The following is a 20,578-nucleotide window of genomic DNA, read 5'->3' as shown; positions in this document are numbered from 1 at the left end:
TAGTGCAGATTGACGGCCATCCTGAGGTCAGGAGCACACAGCGGGGTGCCAGTTAGGGAACCTCGGGGAATGGCTTGCCCTTTGGCCCTGTTGAGTGGGAAGTGGGAACAGCACACCAAGACCACCAGGGTCAGGAGGCATTGGATATGTGAGCCTGAAATTCTGACAATGACCCTAAGCTGGCGTCAGCTCCTCGGGCTCCTGTGACATCCAGTGAGCAGCACCTTTGGGAAGGGCAGCCACTCGGTGTGAGGGCTGCCCGTGCACCTTTACCTGGGACCCACGGCATGAGTCACCCTCGGCACATTTCTGTGGAACTCTTGACAAGCGGCAACAAGAGGCCTGAGGTGAATCACCTGGTTTTCAGGCCAGCTTCAAAGCTTGGAGTATGTTGGAAACATTTGTTTTCCTCTAATAACCCATTTGATTTTCTCGTTCCTGAAATCACATAAATCTGCTCTGAACGCAATTCCTCCTTTCAGATTTGACCTGGCCTTACCGTTAATAAATTCACAGACGTTATTATTAGCCTCTGCATATGCCTCTGAGCTTGCCCCCTCGTTGTATTTCAAGGAGCCCCAACCTCTTCTGGGATTGATGGCGATACATGTGTTGTATCCTGTGTATCGCTCACTCCTCAGGCATCCGGTCGGGGGGTCCCAGTCATGTGCCTGTCTGTCGCGAGGGTTCTCCAGGACAGGAACCAAGTGGGCCATTTGCTCTTCTCCTTTGTCACTCACTGCAGACCTAGTTCAAGGGCCTTTCGCCTCTCTTCACTAGTTAGCAGCTGGCTTTTCACAAGGAAATGTCTCTTTATGCTTAAAGGAGAGAAGTCTGCCGGGTCCCTGAACAAAAGCCCAACAAGATGTCCTGACAGGCCCCCTTTTGGGTGATAGGAATCCACCCAGAGTAGCTCAAGCAAAGTGTGGGGTGGGGAAAAGTATGGGCAGCTGCCGTGATTATTACTGGAAGGATCCAGAAAGATCTGGGAAATTTAGGATAGGGAACAGCTGTGGACAGAGTGGGACCAGGTTTTCTCTCTTCTTCTCTGCTTCTGCTTTTTTTTTTTTTTTTTTTTGTCATTCTGTCTCACCATTTCTCCCCCCCGCCCCACCACCGTGCCCTCTCTCAGTATCGTGAGTAGAGGGGTGATGTCTAGGTCTCCGTCTCTTTCTGGGTCCCTGTTATTACCAACTGTCTGGCTCAGTCTTCCCCTTTCCTCCTTTCAGCTCTCATCTGGCTCTCTTTCTACCTCCACCCCCCAAAACTGGCAGCTGGCTTCCTCAGAACTTGTATCTGGCTCATAATTACCCAGACTCCAACACTGAGTGACCTTTTGGCTCTGTACCCCACAGCCATCTGGCAGTAATCTGTGTGTGTACAGGATTCTGAGCTCCTGAGAGAGGCTCCTATTGGCTCCGCTCATCCTCCTCAGCCTGGCCTCACTGCCCTGGGCTCCTGGCCACCCTGGAGATGGGTCGTCCTTGGATCAGGCACACCCTGGGCTGGTCAGCAGCGTCAGGGGGCCGGGTTACTGAATTCCATTCCTGTACCGGGGGCTGTGGATAAGGTTGGACTCCCTGAGAAGGGGTTTTGTGGGGACAGGAATTAGCAAGTACATGTGGCACAAGACCTGTGTCATAGAACTCCTCAAAGTAATTTACATCAGGGAGGTGATCCTACATTTGATTCAAGCTACAAGTAGGAAGCCATGGTTTATGAAGCTGTTTCTAGTCACCTCTGCAGTAATTCAAGGGTATACATCTCTGACCTGATGAATTTTAGCATCTTCCAGCCATACCAAACATGGCATGAAATTACACTTTCAGTCCACGTGTTCATTTTATTCGTGCATTAGGGGGCAGGCATGGACTTGGTTGATTCTGAACAAAATCATCTTGGTGCATAAAGTGGAGAATGGCAACTAGGTTTGTTTTTCCAGCCATGAAGACTTTTTTCTTTTTTTTTTTTTTTTTTTTTACAAATAGTTTATTGTCAAATTAGTTTCCACATAACACCCAGTGCTCATCCGCACAAGTGTCCTCCTCCATGCCCATCCCCCCTCCCCCCCACATCCATCAGTCCTCAGTTTTTGTCAGCATTCAAGAGCAGCCATGAAGACTTTTGATATGGCATTTGAAACTTGTGTCCCACAAAACTGAGCATCCTATGTAATCTTTCCACCAGGGCAGGGCAGTGCCTGGCAGAGGGCAGACCCCAAATCCAGCTCAGAAATCTGTGAGGAGGCGGAAGAGTGCTGCTGCCCTCCCCGCCTGAGAGCCCCTTCCCCTTCTCTGAGCTCTGTGGCTGCTGACCCCACACCCCTACATCCCTGACGATCTTTAGTCATAAAACTGGCTATTAATACATTTTCCTGGAGTGTGTGAAAATGGGCTGAGAATGGGGGGAAAACACTTGTCCCACTTTTATACAACTGGAAAACATTACAGAACTTGAATTTTTCAAATTAAAAAAAAGCACAACCTACCAAATCGAGCCTGTGCTCCTTAGTCACATGGAAATGTGGAGACGAAGGGAAAGTAAGTCGCTTCTGCTTCACAGGTGGTTTTGATTTAGAAAATGTGCCTCGAAATTCAGGGCAGAAAAGAGGTTTTGTTTTGCTTCTAATAAAAATAAAACTACTTTTGAATGTTTCAGGGTTCATCAGAGTTTACATTTAATCTTTCTTACATTTTTGTCTACCTGGCTATTCTCATGATCTCTCCAGCTACAGAGCCAATCCATGTATAGTGTGGGAAACCCTCCTCTCCGCGCTCCCCCCCCCCCCCCGATCCGAACTAGGTGGGATCCACTCTGACAACATGCGTTCATCATAACTAGAAATATTGGCAAGAGCTGGGGATGTTTGCATTCCTCAGGGACAACTTAGCATCTCCAGCTAAATATTTCAGTCCAACTGACTGCCTTCTCTGGGCTTTCCTTCCCCAAACTTCCTCCCCCATAAGGCACAGGAGCCAAATGCAAAGTGTTGGGTCCCTGATAATTTACAAGCCGAGGATAATACTTTAAAACTATTGGCCTTGAGGGGCTGCTGGGTGGCTCAGCCGATTAAACCTCCGACTCTTGCTTTTGACTCAGGCCATGATCTCACGGTTCATAGGTTCGAGCCCTGCATGAAGCTCTGCACTGACAGCACAGTGCCTGAGATTCTCTCTCCCTCTCTCTGCCCCGCCTCACTCATGCTCCATCTCTCTCTCCCTCCCTGCCTCCCTCTCTCTTTATCTTTCTCTCTCTCTCTTCCCCCTTTCAAAATAAGTAAACTTAAAAAAAATAAAAATAAAAAAATGATTGGCCTTGATCTATCATTGGTATTCAGTAATATATTGCTGTATTGTCTGTTCTTCCTTACAGAGTTGTACAGGGGTGATACGACTCTGTTTGCCCTCAAAATTCAGGCACATTACTTTTGAAAGAAATATTAGGGGTTAGATTGCTGGATTCCTGCAATTTCCATATTAAGAACTCCATCTCTGTGGCCTCCAGCTATGAGACAGGTTGTTAGAAGGATGAAAAGAAAAAAAGAAATGCCTGTCCCTTGTGTCCCCTCTCTAGAATAAGAAAATCTACTTGGACATTATTCACACGTACATGGAAGTACACGCGACTGTTTATGGCTCCAGCACGAAGAATATTCCCAGTTATGTGAAAAACCATGGCATCCTGAGTGGACGGGACCTTCAGTTTCTTCTCCGAGAAACCAAGGTAAGTTTACATTAATTTTTTAAAAAATCCATCAGCGATGTGTGCAGGTGGTTTCCGTTGGTGTTGAAAATGGGATCAGAATCTCTCATGCTGTCTTTTCAATGCTGCCATAGCTGATGAAGTCATTTCTGGGCAGAGGTTTTCACCTCAGCTGTAGCTTAAAAGTTAGTGAATTGCAGAAAGAGGTTGCTGCAGTTTAAAGTGGACTTAACCAGGGACGTACTCCGTGCCAGGCATTGAGCAAGGGGTGGGGGTGATACTGTGGCAGACAGAAAAGGGAAGGGCCTGTCTTGTGGGTCAGACCTTGTGATAAATCAGCATCTTTCACAGCAAGCCTGGGATGCTCGGCTCCCCACCTCTTTAATCAGCCCTGTTCAAGGAATCGAGCCGCCAAGTGGCTTTATATTGCACCTTTTCATTCACAGACTTGTACTGGACACTGAAGAAGTTCACATGGGGAAAGAGTCCCTTCAGGCTGTGGGAGCAGGGAGCGCACCGTGAGAGATGTAGGAGATGAACAATTGGCGGGGTGGGGGAAGGTTGGTACCCAGGACACACAAGAAGGAGGGCTAAGTGGTGGAGACAGAGAGAACACATTCAGGAGCAAGCCACAGTGCCGCCCGCCTGCTCTCTTGCCGGGAAATGGTGGGGGGTAGCATTTGGTGAGGGGCTGGTTGTCCCAGGCATAGACCCCAGGGCCGGGGAACCACGGAGGGAGGTCTATTTGAGTGGTGTGATGAATGTGCTGTTTTGAACCAGTGCCTGTAATTCTGCCATGAAAGTGATGTTGGGGGACTTGCAAATAAACCAGAGTTTGGCCTTGAAGGGCCAGATGTGGTGCGAGGCATACAAGAATAAGAACACCAGGGTGAGCCCTGCCTCGAAACACAGGGCAGCTTATTATCAACAGTGAATTTCTCAGTTCTGGGCCCTGACTGGCTGTGTTTTCATTTTTAAGGTAGCAGGGAGGCTGAGTGGGTGAGAGACTCTCTGGCTTAATAGCGATTTTTTTTATCATTGTGTGATACTCGGATTTGGGAGAGTGTATTCACGCACGCTGCCTTGTTTGACTCTCACAACAGCCCAAAGCCGTAGATGGGGAAGGTCCTGTTGTTAACTTCATTTTAAACAGCAGAGGGTAGGTTAGAGCCTTTGGCTTGCTCACAGTTACTGACTTTGCCTGGGGTGGGTGACCCTTTCACATGAAATTTTTTTTATTGTAAATTAAAGCTCAGTTAGTCCCTCGAGGCACCTGAATAAACACCCAAACTAAAGAATGCTTAATGGACACTCCCCTCCCAACTGGACATGCATTTCCTTCCTGCCTCAGTTTCTCCATATGTGCCCACATTTGGTCCTTTTCTATCTGCAAGTCATTTGTGTGATGCCATGAATAAAATAGGTGGATGAATTATCTCTCTCCTTGGCCAAAGATCTGGTTTGTATTAATTAAGATTTCTTTTCCTTACAAGGTCATCTGTATTCCGATGACCGCGTGTGGCAACCCCAGAGTGAAGTGCGTTCCCCACTTTGCACTCTCGGCTTTCTGTTCTTTTTCTGTCTCAGGATGACATTTTAGAATCGTTAGAATGTCCGGGCCCTTTAGTGGCAATGCTATTTTTGCCATTTGCCTCATTTTACTTCTCCCCACATCAGCTGGTGGAAAAAGCTCGAGCCTCTTTAAAATTACATTTAGCAGCGCGGGTTCTCAACAGTGTGTCATTACTGTCTCGCGCTCCTATTAACCCAGCCTCGTGAATGTCTTACTCAGCCTTGGAAATTTTAAAAGAACCCTGACTTACCTACACCATCCATTTACCCTGTCAGAGAACGGGAAAGAGGCCGAAGCGGAGGCCACTGATGTCCCAGCGAGGAAAAGAGCAGAGGCCCGGAATATCCAGGCCGTGATGTTAGAGACTGCCTAACAGCCAAGGACCGCAGCCTCAATTTTGAGCGTGAGGGGTGTCTATTTATCCTTGAAAAACGGGTGCCTTCACAGTATGTCACTGATCCCATTTTGTATTGCCTGTTTGTCTGACTAGAATATATGAAAGCACTCCGAGCGGAATTATGGCTAAAACAGTTGGCAAATATGATGGAAATGAGGCGCTGTATCGCCGAGGCTCCCCTTAAACCCAGGACACAGCAGCAGGCACTAAAATGAATGGATCTTGGGCTTTGAAATAATGACACTAAAGACCAGTCAGGCTTTGCATTTATAACCCTTTCTGCCTCTAACTCCTTCCTCTGTGTCTCTGAGCAATTTAAAAGCGATTTATTCCGATCCACGTTGAAAGTGGAGAACTGGAGATACAGAGAAGCAAATGTCGGTAGAATGAATGGGATTCACACGCTCCTCGGGCTCACTGGAGAGGAAAGCGAGTCTGGTGCTCCTTCAGGTTCGGAGATGGGTTGAACTGATTGATGTTGAATCAGCTCCTCATTCATTATTTGTCTTTATGAGACGTCTTTGAAACCCTGCACCCAGGCCCAGGAAACCCCTGGCTCAGCAGTATTTGGCCGGGCATGCCACCAGGGCCCACGTGTCCTCAGCACGTGGGGAGCCTATGAAGATGGAGGAATTTGCTGTGACACTAAAATTGGGACTAAAAGAGCCAGGAAGTTGTTGAATCTAAAAGACTCTTCAAATAGGTATATAAATTTGGATGAATTAATTATTTATCAGAGGACCATGGACGAGGCTTTCAGTCCAGCAGACTCCGGGAGTGTAGTTTAAGCCAACACAGGGTGGCAGGTTTTTACTTTTGGGGTTAAGTCCTCATCGCTTTTACTGTGATTTCTTTCTTATTCCTATTTTTAACCTCTTCATGTCCGCCTCCTCCCGCATCTTAACCATGGGGAAGCTCCTTATAGTATGAGACATTCCCATCCTGCATTAGATTGGAGGTGCATTTGGAGTGAGCCACTACAGAAACTCCTTCTCTGCAGTGAAAGCCAAGAGCCAATTCTGGCTGCGGCAACAAGGGGGGAAAGCTGCTGCTGTCCATGGTGTTACCCTTCGCTCCCCAAGCCTCTGGCCATTCACCCTCCAGCACTCGAGTGGGTTGTGACCTGTTTCCCTACCTACCATGTCAGCTCAGCAGCTTAGCTGTGGGACTCACCTAGAGGCCTGGGCAGGATTGGAGGCTATACAGCATATGCTGCCCCTTTTCCATCCCATCCCCAGGTCTTATACCACCACCACCACCACCCCCATCAACCATGACTTTTCCCATGAGCTTGGATGTGGTTGCACAGTCTCTCAAACATCCAGGGCCACCACCCATGGAACCAGACTCTCCTGCAGCTCCATGATGGCAGAGGGCCTTTCTTGTTCTGTTTACAGGTGCATATTCAATGTCTAGAACAGTGCCTAGCTTGTAGAAGGCTTTCAGATGATTATAAAACGAATGAAGAAAAGAGTCAAGATGAAATCCATTAGCCATCTGGGATCTTGGGACCATGCCCGAAAGAGTGAGCTCTTGCTTTGCTCGTGAATCATGCACCTAAATCTCCAAGATTTCCACAGCGAGTGACACTGTCCTTCTGACACCCCGTGCCTGCCTCTCCATGGAATTGCTTACACATCACAGAGGTGTGGGCCATGAGCGAGAGCCCAAGGGCTTACCTACTGACAGAGCAGTCCGTCTTCCATCTCAGATGCTGACGTATTCGCCCTCAGACAGTCGAGGAGGCTTCATCCTCATGGCCAGTATCTAAAGTTATTCCCATCCCAGCCAGATGGGGACAACATTTTATATACACATGTAATCCTCTCTCCCTCTTTCCCTCCCACGCATGTATGTACAAGGCGCAGTTGTAGCGAGATGATTCAGTCATTGCTCTGACTTCAAGGACAAAAGCGCATCCGCACACTCAAATACACACGAAAACATTCAGCATCTCCTCATCCTCACAGATACTTGGTTGCTGGAAAGATTTCATCTATTAGTATTTTTTCTTTTGCTCATTTTCCCTACTGAATACATTCCAGGCCTCATTCCAGGCATTCTTGCTATAGGGATGACTAAGGAGTTTTGCCCACGAAGTGTGTACAGGCGTGGGAGAGGAGACCAGCAGGGTAACTGGGTACTCTAGCGATGCGAAAAGTGCACAGGTAGAGGTAGTAATAATAAACGTAAACTGACGTAAAACTTTTGGGATGCTATGAGCAGACTGATGTAAAACTTCTGGGATGCTATGAGCAGGCTCAACCATTTAGTCGTGTAAAATGGTGCACCATCACTTGTGAAGCCACTCATATAAGAAGATGAGCCTGCTCTGGAAGACAGGAGCTAATGATCAGCCACATTTTAACACGGCACATCTGTGTCACCATGGTGCACATGACCACAGGGATTTATACGGCAGTAACAGCCATTTTCCCTCCCCCTCACCTATGTCCTCTCCGTGAATTATCTCTTATCGTAAAAGTCCTCTGATCTCGGTACCATGAGAGCCCATCCTTAATGTGACGTGAATAGGCCTGTTGTGTTGCCTCACGCCTTCTAATGGTAAACATTTCGTGCTGGCATGGCAGAAGATGGCCAGCATCCACAGTTATCAATGTATCCAAATATTTGCTTACCCCCTACCCCCATCTCCAAGTTAATGCATATATAGTGCAAATTGCAACACATTGGTTTATGAACTGGGGCTTCCAAATGACTGAAGTGTATGAACTTTTGGTTTTGATATGTTGTTTGTGTTTTGTTTTATTTCTGAAAGGCTACTTAGGTAACAAGGATAATCTGGGAGTCTTCCCAGTGAGCTGGTCTCCAGGAAATAGCCTCTGACATTGCAGCCCACTCTGACACACTGTAGGCACTTAAACATACTTGACAAGTGTCATTGTCTTGTCTCTCACCTTTCTAGCTCTTCACAAGAGAATCTTCTTATAGTTTAGGTGAGTGGCTTGGGCAGCCCATGAGAGGGTATAGCCAAACCTGTATGGAAGAGATTTTGGCCACTATTCTGTTTCTTCAGCATCAAATGCAAAAGGGAAGACACATGTCCAGAAAGGGCCCCTTCAGGACACATGAAAGCATAACCTCTCAGGAGAACACATTTCTTCCACGCTCCGCCATCATATGGATTCTTTTTAAAGATAGAAAATGTATACCTATTACCCCAAATCCAGGGATTCCCAATCATTCTATGAAGAATAAACAAGTAAGGCTCAGCAGTAGTGCAAGGGACTGGCCTTTGCATGAGGCAGTCACCATAAACCATGTCTACTTACTCTTCTGGTGGATGTCACTCCCCTTTTTTTAAAAAAAACTCCAGCTACTTTATGAAACAGTGAGAATCCATAAATACTCAGGCAGGTGCTGAACATCTTGTAAAACCCACAACCACAACTCAGGCAACCTAAACCCCAGCTAAGCAATACAAGGTCATGTACATGCAGCTGCATGAAGTTGAATCTGGATTTGAATCTGGACTACTATTCACTGAACATTTACTTCAGTTCCAAACTTTGAAATATATCATGTCTGTGAAATATCTCATTTAAGCCTCACAGCTGCCCCATGAAATAAAGAACTATGATTTTCACCATTTCACATATGAATAGATAGTTTAGAGAGCTTGCATGACCTTGACTCAGGTCCCATAGGTGGAGAGAATATGTAATAAATGGACCTCAGATAATCCATAGGAAGAGGCGGAAAACACTTTCCCCTAGTTACAGGACTAGGAAGTGAGCCAGTCAGGATCTGAACTTTGGTCTGCCTCAGTTAGACCCTGTACAGTTAGTCACCACGTTGCCCCGATCACTGTGCCAGTGTTCAATTTATTGGATAAGCTGAAATTGATTGGTTTCTCAAACTCCCTCCTGAGCCACTCCATCATTTTAGCCAGTTCAAACTAGTCAGAGAAGCTGACTAGTTTGAGTGAGAGTGTGTCTTCTGTTTTGGGTTATCCTGATGTTCCCCATCACGAGTGACTGGAAACTGACTAAACCCATGTAGAGTCTTCCTAAGAACCACCTTTATACATGTTGAAAGGATTCCGTGTTAACTCCTCCAGTTAAGGGTTTAAAACAATTCTCTTTCTCCTTTCACACAGAATAATAAGATTCCAAGTGGTTTTACTGAATCATTTGTCAACATGTAGGAAGGTCCCAATTCCGTGCTGTGAATAAAATCTGTGTGCTTCATCCATTCTCTCTTAGTATTACTTCAAAAATTTAATTTTAGAGTGTGTCAGTCCTGGGTTTAGAAATGCTTATTGAGGGCACCGGGGTGGCTCAGTTGGTTGACCATCTGACTTTGGCTCAGGTCATGATCTCACAGCTCATGAGTTGGAGCCCTGTGTCGGGCTCTGTGCTGACTCCTCAGAGCCTGGAGCCTGCTTCAGATTCTGTCTCTCTCTCTTTCTGTCTCTCTCTCTCTGCTCCTCCCCTGCTCACACACTGTCTCTTTCTCCCTCTCCCTCTCCCTCTCCCTCAAATATAAAAAAAATAAACATTTAAAAACTTTTTAAAAAATGCTTATTGGTGGGGCAGAGTTGCAGCCATGAGGATGTTCTGTCATCTGGGATAGCCTCATTAGATTCTGGGCATCTGAAGGCCAGATGAAGTATAAATAAAATATCCACAGTTGCCTCTTGAAAAGTTAAACCTCTGTGCTTGGATGCATTCTTGTGTGTCTGTCGCCCCCATGCTACAGTGGAAGCTGGGGACTAAAGGAAAGCATATTGAGTGTGGTAAAGGCACCAACGTGTGGCAAGGCCATGGCACTCAGAAGTTCATGGCATGTTATTTGGCGGTGATGAACTCTCTCTGCCTACCCTTTTGTGATTCAAGCCTCAAGTGTGCTATTTGACCTTAATACGTCTGCTCCATTATAATGTCACAGGTAATGAGTACTGAGGAAGCAGGAAAAAATCACTTATTGACAGACGTGATGAAGAATTGTTATTTTGGTGTTTCCAAGTCGTGCATTTCCTGCAATCCTAATTATTGTGATGAGAAAACTCATTGCCAAGAAATTGTATGGTGTTTGCTTAAGCTTCATTCTAAAATTGTGAGGCTTTGGAGAGTTAGCCCAAAATGTTTACTTTATGTGTACTGAGATATTTCGATGCCAGCAGGGCAGCAGAGATGGTGCAAATTGTTAGTCAGATATAATTAAACCTAGGTCACATTCAACTCCATTAAGCAACAGCCTCAAATCCTTTTAATTAATGGGTTCAGATTGGTTGGTCTGAAGGAGCTAATTAAATTTTTTTTCCAGGATTTTCTGTTTAAGTAGACAATCATTGTGCTTTCCGCATTTCCTCCAAAGTTCTTTGCAATTTAGAGTTGATGATGAAGGTATCAGCACTTTATGGCAGGGCCTGATTTTCAGAGGTCAGGACTCACGGTGGGCTCCAGGTCTGTCTGGCTGAACCCACAGAGACCCCTGTCTGCATCTTCCTGCACTTTTCTTCTCAGACTCACAAGGATCGGGAAGCCTTGGGCTTTCCTGCACCCACCCACCACCTGAGAGAGATCATCTCTCCCCTGGAGAGATCTTCCGCAAACTCGGATAGGGAGCAGATCACAGAGCTCTGAAGCCTGAAGGATGGTAACCCTGGAGTCTTCATATTTAACGGAGCTGTGATCTCTCGGGACTAGTCCTTCCCACTCTTGCCTTCCATTTCTTCTGCTGCTGTCAGACACGCTCCCTGGCTCCGCACCCCCGAGCCACATGCTCAGGTCACACCTGATACACTTAAGTTCTTTCTGATAATTTCTCTCCTTTCAGCTACTTAGCAAGAATCAATAAGATCCAAAAACAGGGCCTCCAAATGGTGGTGGAGATGCCCCTTATAATCATCTATCTTCCAGGCTCCTGCTAACACAGTGTTCCTCACCCCCGTGTCTCCAGTGGCTCTGCTTCAGGGGAAATGCCCGCAGCCAACAGTGGGAGCTCTGCTGACCACTCAGAGCCTTTCTCCTCAGTTTACCCAGTGGATGTCCCTGATGGTATATTTGGTCATGTCAAAGTTTCCAGGTTATTTCTCCAAAACAAGCCAAAAAAAAAAAAAAAGCGGGGGGGGGGGGCGGGGGGAAGGCAGGGTTAACTACCCTGTTTCATGCAAAAAACCATCCAGTCATAGGATAGGGAGTCTACCCAGAAAACCTGAGATTTTGTTTCTTGTCCCAGAAAAATGCCTGTGGGGGCTCTGTGATTCTCCAGTATGCCCAGCGGGCGCCATGCTCAGTGTTCAGTCCTGGAATTGAGTGCCCAGCACATACTTTCTGCATCGCTCACTGGTGCCCAGGGAACCTGGCAGCCTGGACCCCAGTCTCCCCAGACGGAACCGTTCTAAGTAACCGTTGATTTTAGCAGCTGCAAAAGACAGAACTGCTGGGGAGAGGGCCCCAGGAAAGGAGAATCAGGCATGCAATACATTCCGTTCACCAATATCCTTCCTTCTCAGGGGGCCTGGCCATGTGGGTGTTCCTCAGTGACTGCAGAAGGAAACGATGCCCTGGGGCTCAGTTATCCTTTGGCAATTGATGTGCCTCTGGAGGCGGGAGTGATCTCAGCATTGGCGCCTTGCTGTGGTAGGGAGATCTCCCATCTCACCAAGCCCACACTTGGACCCTGCCATCAATAGCTGACAGCCCTCCAGCAGAGTGAAAGGTCCCCAGGGGAGGAGATGCAGTGAGGCATTTCCCTGAGATGCTGTTTCATTTTTGGACCGGGGGAATCATTGCCAGGGAGCTGCAGCAAGGCCCCTTTGTCCCAGCAGCTCTGAGCTACAGTTTGCGCGAGGACTCGAAGAGTGTGTTTCTGCCGCCATCTATTGTCTGCCGTTGGGAAAGCACACGGTGTGCTGGCTGCCCATCTAGCCACTCAGCACCCTCTCCCCTCCACTGAGGGGGAGATATAAACAAAGTTGTCCGTGTCCCCCCGTGAAAACCCCCTTATGAAAACCTGTGTTTACTGACCTACCATCATTTTAAAGCAGCTCCGTTTGAACTGTAATCAAACCGCCAAATGACCTTTCTGTCCCTCCACCCAGCATCACTGAAAGGGCCTGTTGTTTCTTTGGTTCAATGAAGAAACCTTCTGTTTAGTTAAGCAAGTGTTTTTCCAGTCATGTCTCCTGGTGAGTTACAGAAAGATTATTGTTGGGTCTTGGTTGTTGTTGTTTTTTATTCTTTTAAATACCCCTGCCTCCATACCCCCTCAACTGCCCACCTCCCCCCCACACCCCCCCACGCTTGTTTCTTTACTTTTTGGTTTTGTTTGTTTGTTTCTTTGTTTGTTTTTTTACAGAGGAGGAGAACATAATGAGCTGAGCAGCTTCATGAGCCTGTAAAGGACTTTGGTCCTGTTTTTGCAGTTCCTGACATGAGCTGCCTTCTCTTCACTACCACCCAGCATCTGGGAACCTTCCAGAGTCTCTGAGGCTTCCACATGGGGATGAAGCACAGAAGAGCCCCCTGTGATTCAGGGATGTCCGTCCTGACTGATGTGTTTATGTATGGTATGCTTTTCTGTCTTACAGTTGTTTGTTGGACTCGGCTTCCCTTATGAGGGCCCAGCTCCCCTGGAGGCCATCGCAAATGGATGTGCTTTTCTGAATCCCAAATTCAGCCCACCCAAAAGCAGCAAAAACACAGACTTTTTCATTGGCAAGCCGACGCTGAGAGAGGTAAGCATCTGTATTAAAAAAAAAAAAAAACACACCATTCTAGTTTTCAACAATATGAATACTAGCTACTTAGTGCTAGGGGCCCATTCAGACCCCCTCACCTGGGACTGTAGGTATCATCAACCTCATTGGACATAGTTGGAAGGCGGAGGAGGAGGATCAGGGGCTCAGTGAGGAATGGCCAAAGCCGTCTCCTAACTTGGTGGTGGCTCAGGCAGGCCTTGCAAACAGTTGTCCCTCTGCGAACTGTGGCATTTTCCACTCTGCGTCAGCCCTGTCCTGATGCACACAGACATCATCAGCCTTCTCAGTAGTTAGGCTCTGACTTTCTGAATGTTTAGAATTTATTGAATAAGGAAATCAACTGGCTAATGTGTATTTTTGAAGAACCTGCTCCCGTGATGGGCTGTGGGGAATAAAGGCTAAGCCGTAGGGTCCTTAACTGTCAGCCTTGAGAGACAAGACATACCGTGGGAGGCTGAAGTCGTGTGCCTGGTATTTTCGGCCGCCATGAGGAGGCACCGTCCTGTGCTCACACTGTTTGCAGAAGCCTTATTTGAATTGCTTTCAGAGATCCTCTTGAAAATCCACAGTGGGTGATGAATCACTACTGAAGGCAGTTGGATTTGATGTGGGGCAATAAAGAAGTCATTTAGAGCATGTGAGTGATCAAGCTGGGTGTTTCTGTATCTAGTCAGAAACAGGTGTGTGCAAGAAACCATAAGATTGATTTTCTTATTATTTCTGTGGCTCTGTGGGCTGCTCACAAGGAGGAAGCCTCTGCGAGCTAGGGTCCTTGAGATCTCCCCTGTCATTTGGGGCCTTCTCCTGGGGGACGACACAGGTGGACACCTATAACATACTGCAGTATAACAGTGCTGTTATTTTTTTTTAAGATTTTATTTTTTTAATGTTTATTTTTGAGAGAGAGAAACAGAGCATGAGTTGGGAAGGGGTAGAGACAGAGGAAACACAGAGTCAGAAGCAGGATCCAAGTTCCTACCTGTCAGCACAGAGTCGTGGGGCTTGAACCCAGGAACGATGAGATCATGACCTAAGCCGAAGCTAGATGTCTAACCAACCGAGCCACCCGTGCGCCCCAGCAGCACTGTTATTAAAGCATGAGATTTTCAGCTCTGCTGCTTTTAAGCCTTTCCAAGTCGATTCTTCTGACCACCACCCCTCTAAAAAAAAAGAAAACATGAAATGCATTTTCCATGATTATTGTTTTTGATCATTCAGAGATCTTAACGATTCACCGAGCTGATTATTTTGAGAGCTCTCTTCTCTTACCCTCCCTGTTGGTGGTGAAAGGGCCAGAGGGGATGGAGGAAGAGATCCATAAGTTTTTGAGACGCCCAGAAAGAAGAACCTGTGGCCCACACAGCCTCTGACAAGGCTTAACTGTGTGTGTGTTGGCCTGCATGCTTGCTTTTCCTTCTGCTACTCAAATAAATTTGAATTTTGCATGTGGGCGAGTGGTTCCTGTCAGGGAAATCATTCCTCAGCAATACCTACCCACCCCTGTGTGCCAGGTGCTGTGGGAGGCGCCAGGGCACAGACTCGGAGCATCCAGCGTGGCACTGAAGAGCTCGTTCCCGGGAAGGCTTGAGAAGATGCCCTGCTGCAGTGAGAACATCTCATTCTAGGAGTCTCTGTAACGGACAGGGGTGTAACGACTTACTTGAAACAGTGGAGTTTGGGACAGAAAATTTGGGCTGATAAATTATGCATACATCTTAATTTAGGTGTATGAAATCTCTGAAGTTCTGCCCACGTTGCAGTAATTGTTTGTAATTTTGCTTCCTTTTTCCCTTTTTTTTCGATTAAATATACATATTTCAAACTTAGCATTTTAACCACTTTAAGTGTACAGGTCACTTGTATGAAGTGTATTCACAGTCGTGTGCAGCTAGTCGTGTCCACCTACCCACAAAACTTATTCATCATTCTAAACAGAACTGTATTCATTAAACACCAGTTCCCCCAGTCTCCCCCTCCCCATAGCCTCTGGCAACTTCTCATCTATTTTCTGTCTCTCTAGATTTACCTTTTCTGGGTACCTAATGTAAGTGAAATTATACAGTATTTGTTCTCTTGTGACTGACTTGTTTCCCTTAATGTTTTTGAGGTTCATAGCGTGTGTCAGAATCTCATTCCTTTTAGCGGCTGGGTAATATTCCAGTGTGTAGATACACCACGTTTATTTATCTCTTCATCTGTTAATGAACGCTTGGGTTGTTTCCACTTTGTGTCTGTTGTGAATAATGCTGGGAACATTTGTGTACAAGCATCCGCTGGGATTCTTGCTTTTGATTCTTCGGGGCATATACCCTACACGTGGAATTGTTGGAATTTACTTTTTATTTATTTGGAAATAATTTCAGTCTTACGGAAAAGTTGCACGAATATACAGAATTTGGGTACATCCTTCATCCAGCTCCCCCTAGTGACAACAGGTAACAAAAGTATAGTAATCAGAACTAAGACCTTAGCATTGATACCACAGTGTTACCTAAACTACAAACTCTATTTGGTCTTCACCATTTTTTCCACTACTATCCTTTTGCTGTTCAGGGATCCAATCCAGGACCCTACGTTTCAGTTAATTGCCGTGTCTCCTTAATCTCTTCCAATCTGTGACAATTGTTCAGTAACTTGTCATTCACAACCTTAAACTTGGAAAGAGTGCTTGTCCGGCTATTTGTATACTGTGGCTCACTTTGCATTTGACGGATGTTGTCTCCTGGTTAGTTTGAGATGACACATTTTTAGCAAGAATCTCACAGAGAAGTGATGTGATCTTTTCAGTGTATCATATCAGGAGGTGCATGGTAGCAGTATGTCTAATTGCTGGTGGTATTAACCTTGATCTCTTGGTTAGTGTAGTTTTCTTGGTTACGGTAGTGTCTGCTAGGTTTCTTCACTACAAAGTTACTGGTTTTCTCTGTATTGGAAGAAATATTTTGAAACGATGCATATATCCTGGTTTTCTTCAAATGTTTGCCCATTTATTTTTACGATGGGTCAGTGGATCTTGCCTACAGCAGTTATGCTGGTGGTTCTGAGGTGGTTTTCTTTTTCCCTCATTGTGATTTTTTTCTTAATACATGAGAAGTGAAGAAACCTGTCGATTTTTACTGCCATTTCTATATATGAGCCTTTGGGCAGTGATCAATCAAAGGTATCTTAAGACTACATTGGCAACTGACACCTTTTTGTTATTGGTGATTCTAAAGATTTTGATGACTCTTTGTTACAACCGAGTGCTTTTTCCTGGAAAAAAAAAATTAGGACACTCAAGCGCAATCTATTTCCCCGCGAATGACGTAATGTTACATAGATCAGAGCAGCCAGTATGAAATTATTGAAGAAAGGATATTCATCATTTCCTATCAGTTGCCCTCATTTAGTAATTTGCTTTTCATTGAGATCGTGAAGGGCTTTGATTGTTCATGGCATAAAGAGAATAGGCATTAGAGCTGCCCCCCCAGGCGCTTGGTTCCGCCCATCCCTTTAGATCATGACACCAGTGCATAAATGAGACTCTAGTTAGAATGGCTCTATGGGATCCTCAGCCACTGCTCAGCAAGTGAGCTCACACAGATGACTGTCAGTCCTGGGCTCCCATAGGAGGGCTGGTATACAGAAGGTCAATTGACAAATGCTCGTTATGTCCCCACAGGGTCCATGATACTAGCTGCTGCGTTGGGGAAACTTACTAAGACCCATTTCCTGTCTTCCAGGAGCTCAGATTTTGATATGGAAAGAAGTAGCTAAGTCCGTCAAGGAGAGGGTGTCAACAGGGAGTTCTGCCAGGTAGAGAATGTGCTGGGTTAATTGAAAAGGAGACAGTGCAGGAACTGCTATAAAGGAAAAGGAGGAGAAGGGGGTTTCACACTTAAGAGGCGTGAATGCTGATGTACTGCAGCGAAACACCAAGGTCACTTTGCTTTATGCAGGAGGGCAGGTTCCATCTGATATCTGTCCCCTTCTTTGCTGGAGACAGTGTGGAGAGCAGGCTGGGAGCCAGCAACATCACCCAGCTTTGGGAGGACCCAGTGAACTTGACCTCAAGGCCTGGTGGGCCACTCAGTCTGCTCTTTCAGCCCACAAAAGCCACAAAATCCCTCTGGCCAAAGCTACTTTTCATTGGGAGAGAGCTATCAAGAATTCTGTAAATGTCGAAGGGTCAAAAATCCCTAGGAACTAATTTTTCTTTTTGCTTTGCAAATGGAAAAATTTTAACCAAAGTGAACATAATTACAAAGCAATTTTTGGCTCCCTTGCTAGTCTTTCCAGTTAAGCAACAATTGATCCATATAAATCAATCCATATAAATTGCACATATGTCCCTCCTTTGCTTTGAAAAGAAAAAAACTCTAAGTTTCTAAATGAGAGTTTTGGGGTTTTTTTTGTCTTTTATATTGGATCAATTTTTAAAACCATGATGTACACTCGAGGGAAAAAGTTCCATAATGCCTTAAGTAATGTGGTTGGTTCAAGTTATACATTCAATGTGATATAAATTGGGTTTTTATCTTTATACTGAGAAACACATTAGTAGGTTCTTAATCATTATTTGGACATTTTGTAAACCATTAGAAATTCTCTGGCTTCAGGGTTTTTTTCCATGAAGAGAACCCATGTTCTCCTTAGAAATTTAATAGCCGCTCTGAAGTAATGTCTCATATTTAATAAGATTTTCATTACTTTAACAAACTATACTCCAGTAAATTTACTGATTGATATACAATGAAGTAGCTCAGATCAGACGGTTCTCAATAAATTAACGGGATGGAGCAAAACATTCAGAAGGGAATAATGAATCACAAAATGCCTTACTCATAAAATTAAGAAACTCTCAATAAATGTAAATGAATAAAATAATAATGGCTCGGCATTTTGTATTTTCCAAGTGCTTGGAGCAACCTAGCCAAAAAAAAAAAGGGGGGGGGGGAGGCGGACCTTATCAAGAGGAGGGAGCGAGAGACTGCCAATGGCTGCTTATGGACATGGAGGGCAACTCTAATTTACCCTGATTCTGTTGGAAGAATTCATCAGTCTGTTCTCGAGGCCACCAAGTGCAAATGGTGTGACATTTTGCTCATCTTCAGGGAAGGTCTCATGCAGGCATAAATTCAGTCCTGAGATTTTTCTCGGGTTGGCAAGTTTTAAGAGTGGGATTAAAAGACAGGAGTTTACGTTGAGCTTCTTTTGGTCTTTGCATAAGAACCCAACAGATACTTTAAACTTGCCATCTTCCTTTCTGTCAAAAGCTAGTATGTTGTTGAAGGATCTCAATTTGCATTTGCTCTGCTTCTCCCGGGCACTGTGGTCTTGCAGAATTGTAAACCCCTGTAAATCTCAAAATCCTCATCGATACACCGGAAACCTGATAAATTATGCACACGCAGGTGATTAGCACAGTGCCTGGGCCAGCCAGGGGCCACATTGATATGTGTTGAATCTAAAATGTGTGCCAGGGGAAAAAAAGAAAAATGGATGCTTGCCCAACTCTGTGAGGCTGTGGTCATCTGGTAGATTCTATCACTGACCCATGTGACTAAGCAAAAGACAAAGGTACATGTCAGAAGAAGGGATGCTGAACAGGCCAGTGAGGGGCATGATTCTGATGAGAGGCAGGAGCAGAGCCTAGGGTATCTTCTCTTCAGAATCATACTTTTCTTGAGAGGATGCCAGTGATGGTTGGGAGCTGAGGCTCCAGTGACCTATATTCTGAGTTCCCTGACCTAAGTAGCATGGGCACATGATTGGTGAGGTGGGATAGAAGAATGGCGGCTAGGAGTGAGATGGAGAGAGGCCAGTTAAATCATCCCATACTCTGAGGAGACCGGAATCTGAGGAAAAAGACAACCAGCTTAGCCTCTAAAGCAAGGGCCTCAACCCTACCAGACCCAGCACCTGTTTCTACTCCAAATATAGCATAACATCTACTTGTCTGTCTTGAAACAAAATTAGTAAATAATATGCCCTGCCTACTTACATAATTTCAAAAAAGAATGCTTTCCCAACTCTAATATAAAGGAAAATAATTCACAATAAGGGAATACATATTTCAGGCTCTAAGTAGTCAAGAAATATACCATACCCAAGAACCTCCTTAGAGAAAACGTGTCTCATCCTTCCTTAGAATGAGTAAGTTTGTGTCTGAGAAGAGTAAAACATTCAGCTGAATATGATTAGCCCTTTTTGCTTATAAGTGATGTTCTAAAAGAGAAGCCAAGTTCAAAAGTGTCTATACATATATAAGTATATGTGTAGTTGCCATTTATGTGAGGGCTACAAATACAGACTGGTTTGGGTATGTGGGATTGGAGACTCAGGTAATCTGACTGATATTGACTTTGCTGCCCTAGTTTTTCCAAAGTGGTAACAGCTTATTGGTGAAGTTCCAACAAAAAGAGAGTACAAACATCCCTCGATTTACATGGTGATTATGTTCCTGGGAAATTCAACCTATATTAAAACTGTGCCAATGAGTTAGAGTCTGTGAACCCACATGAAAGCCCAGCAGGGCTCATGGAAGCTGTGAAGGACGTGGATGGCCTTGAATAGAACTGTAACCCAACATGAGGCAACCAGTCCCTGGTCCTCACCCAGAGATTCACAGATCCAGGGTAGCACGTCCAGTCTTTGTGCAAGCTGAAAATGCTCCCACAAAAGTCCAGAAAGCTCTCTTCACACCACTACCTGAAAGAACACAAGGATAAAGGTGAAGGCCAGTTTGAGGGGTAAATTTAGCTGTCAAAAAAATGGACTCTTCAGGAACTGAGAATCACCAGCTTTCATACTGGTTTCTTTGGCCACCCTTTGTTCTTAAAATAAAACCTCTGAATTTAGAGCTTTGCTTTATCCACATTGTCTTTCTAAGTTATTAAGGCTCCACTGTTAATGCTAATGATCATTCCCCAAAGCCTTCCCAAATTTTCTGTTTCTGTGGCCTTGTTTCTCTTTATGTCACATTTCCTCTGTGCTGTTACTCGCCCTCCTCTGACTTTAAAGCTTTTGACTTTCGTAATTTGTTTATGCTTACCTGTCCTGATCTGTGTTTGATGACAGCTTCTAGTTTGATCTAGGTGATTTTTCAGGGCTGGGTTGTGACCAAGAGTGAAACGTTCATTATTTCTTGGTGCGACTCTGGGAGTTGAAGCCACCTGGAACAGCTACCGCGTCCGCT

At 45.3% G+C, this 20,578-nt stretch overlaps 1 protein-coding gene across 7 annotated transcripts in view; it reads left to right on the top strand.

Annotated features, from left to right (window-relative positions):
• Positions 1-20,578, top strand: part of MGAT5 (alpha-1,6-mannosylglycoprotein 6-beta-N-acetylglucosaminyltransferase) — a 330,034-nt gene that overhangs the window by 282,478 nt on the left and 26,978 nt on the right. For all 7 annotated transcript variants that reach the window (XM_039229960.1, XM_039229959.1, XM_039229962.1 and 4 more), the window contains 2 exons: positions 3,574-3,723; positions 13,231-13,377. In XM_039229960.1, coding sequence (XP_039085891.1) covers positions 3,574-3,723; positions 13,231-13,377 — 297 coding nt within the window. The remainder of the gene's footprint in view (positions 1-3,573; positions 3,724-13,230; positions 13,378-20,578) is intronic.

The sequence above is a fragment of the Hyaena hyaena genome, unplaced genomic scaffold (assembly GCF_003009895.1).
Source record: "Hyaena hyaena isolate Hyena2069 unplaced genomic scaffold, ASM300989v1 scaffold_41, whole genome shotgun sequence".
NCBI lineage: Eukaryota > Metazoa > Chordata > Mammalia > Carnivora > Hyaenidae > Hyaena > Hyaena hyaena.
Note: the sequence above shows the minus strand (reverse complement) of the source record. Positions and strands in the feature narration are given on the sequence as shown.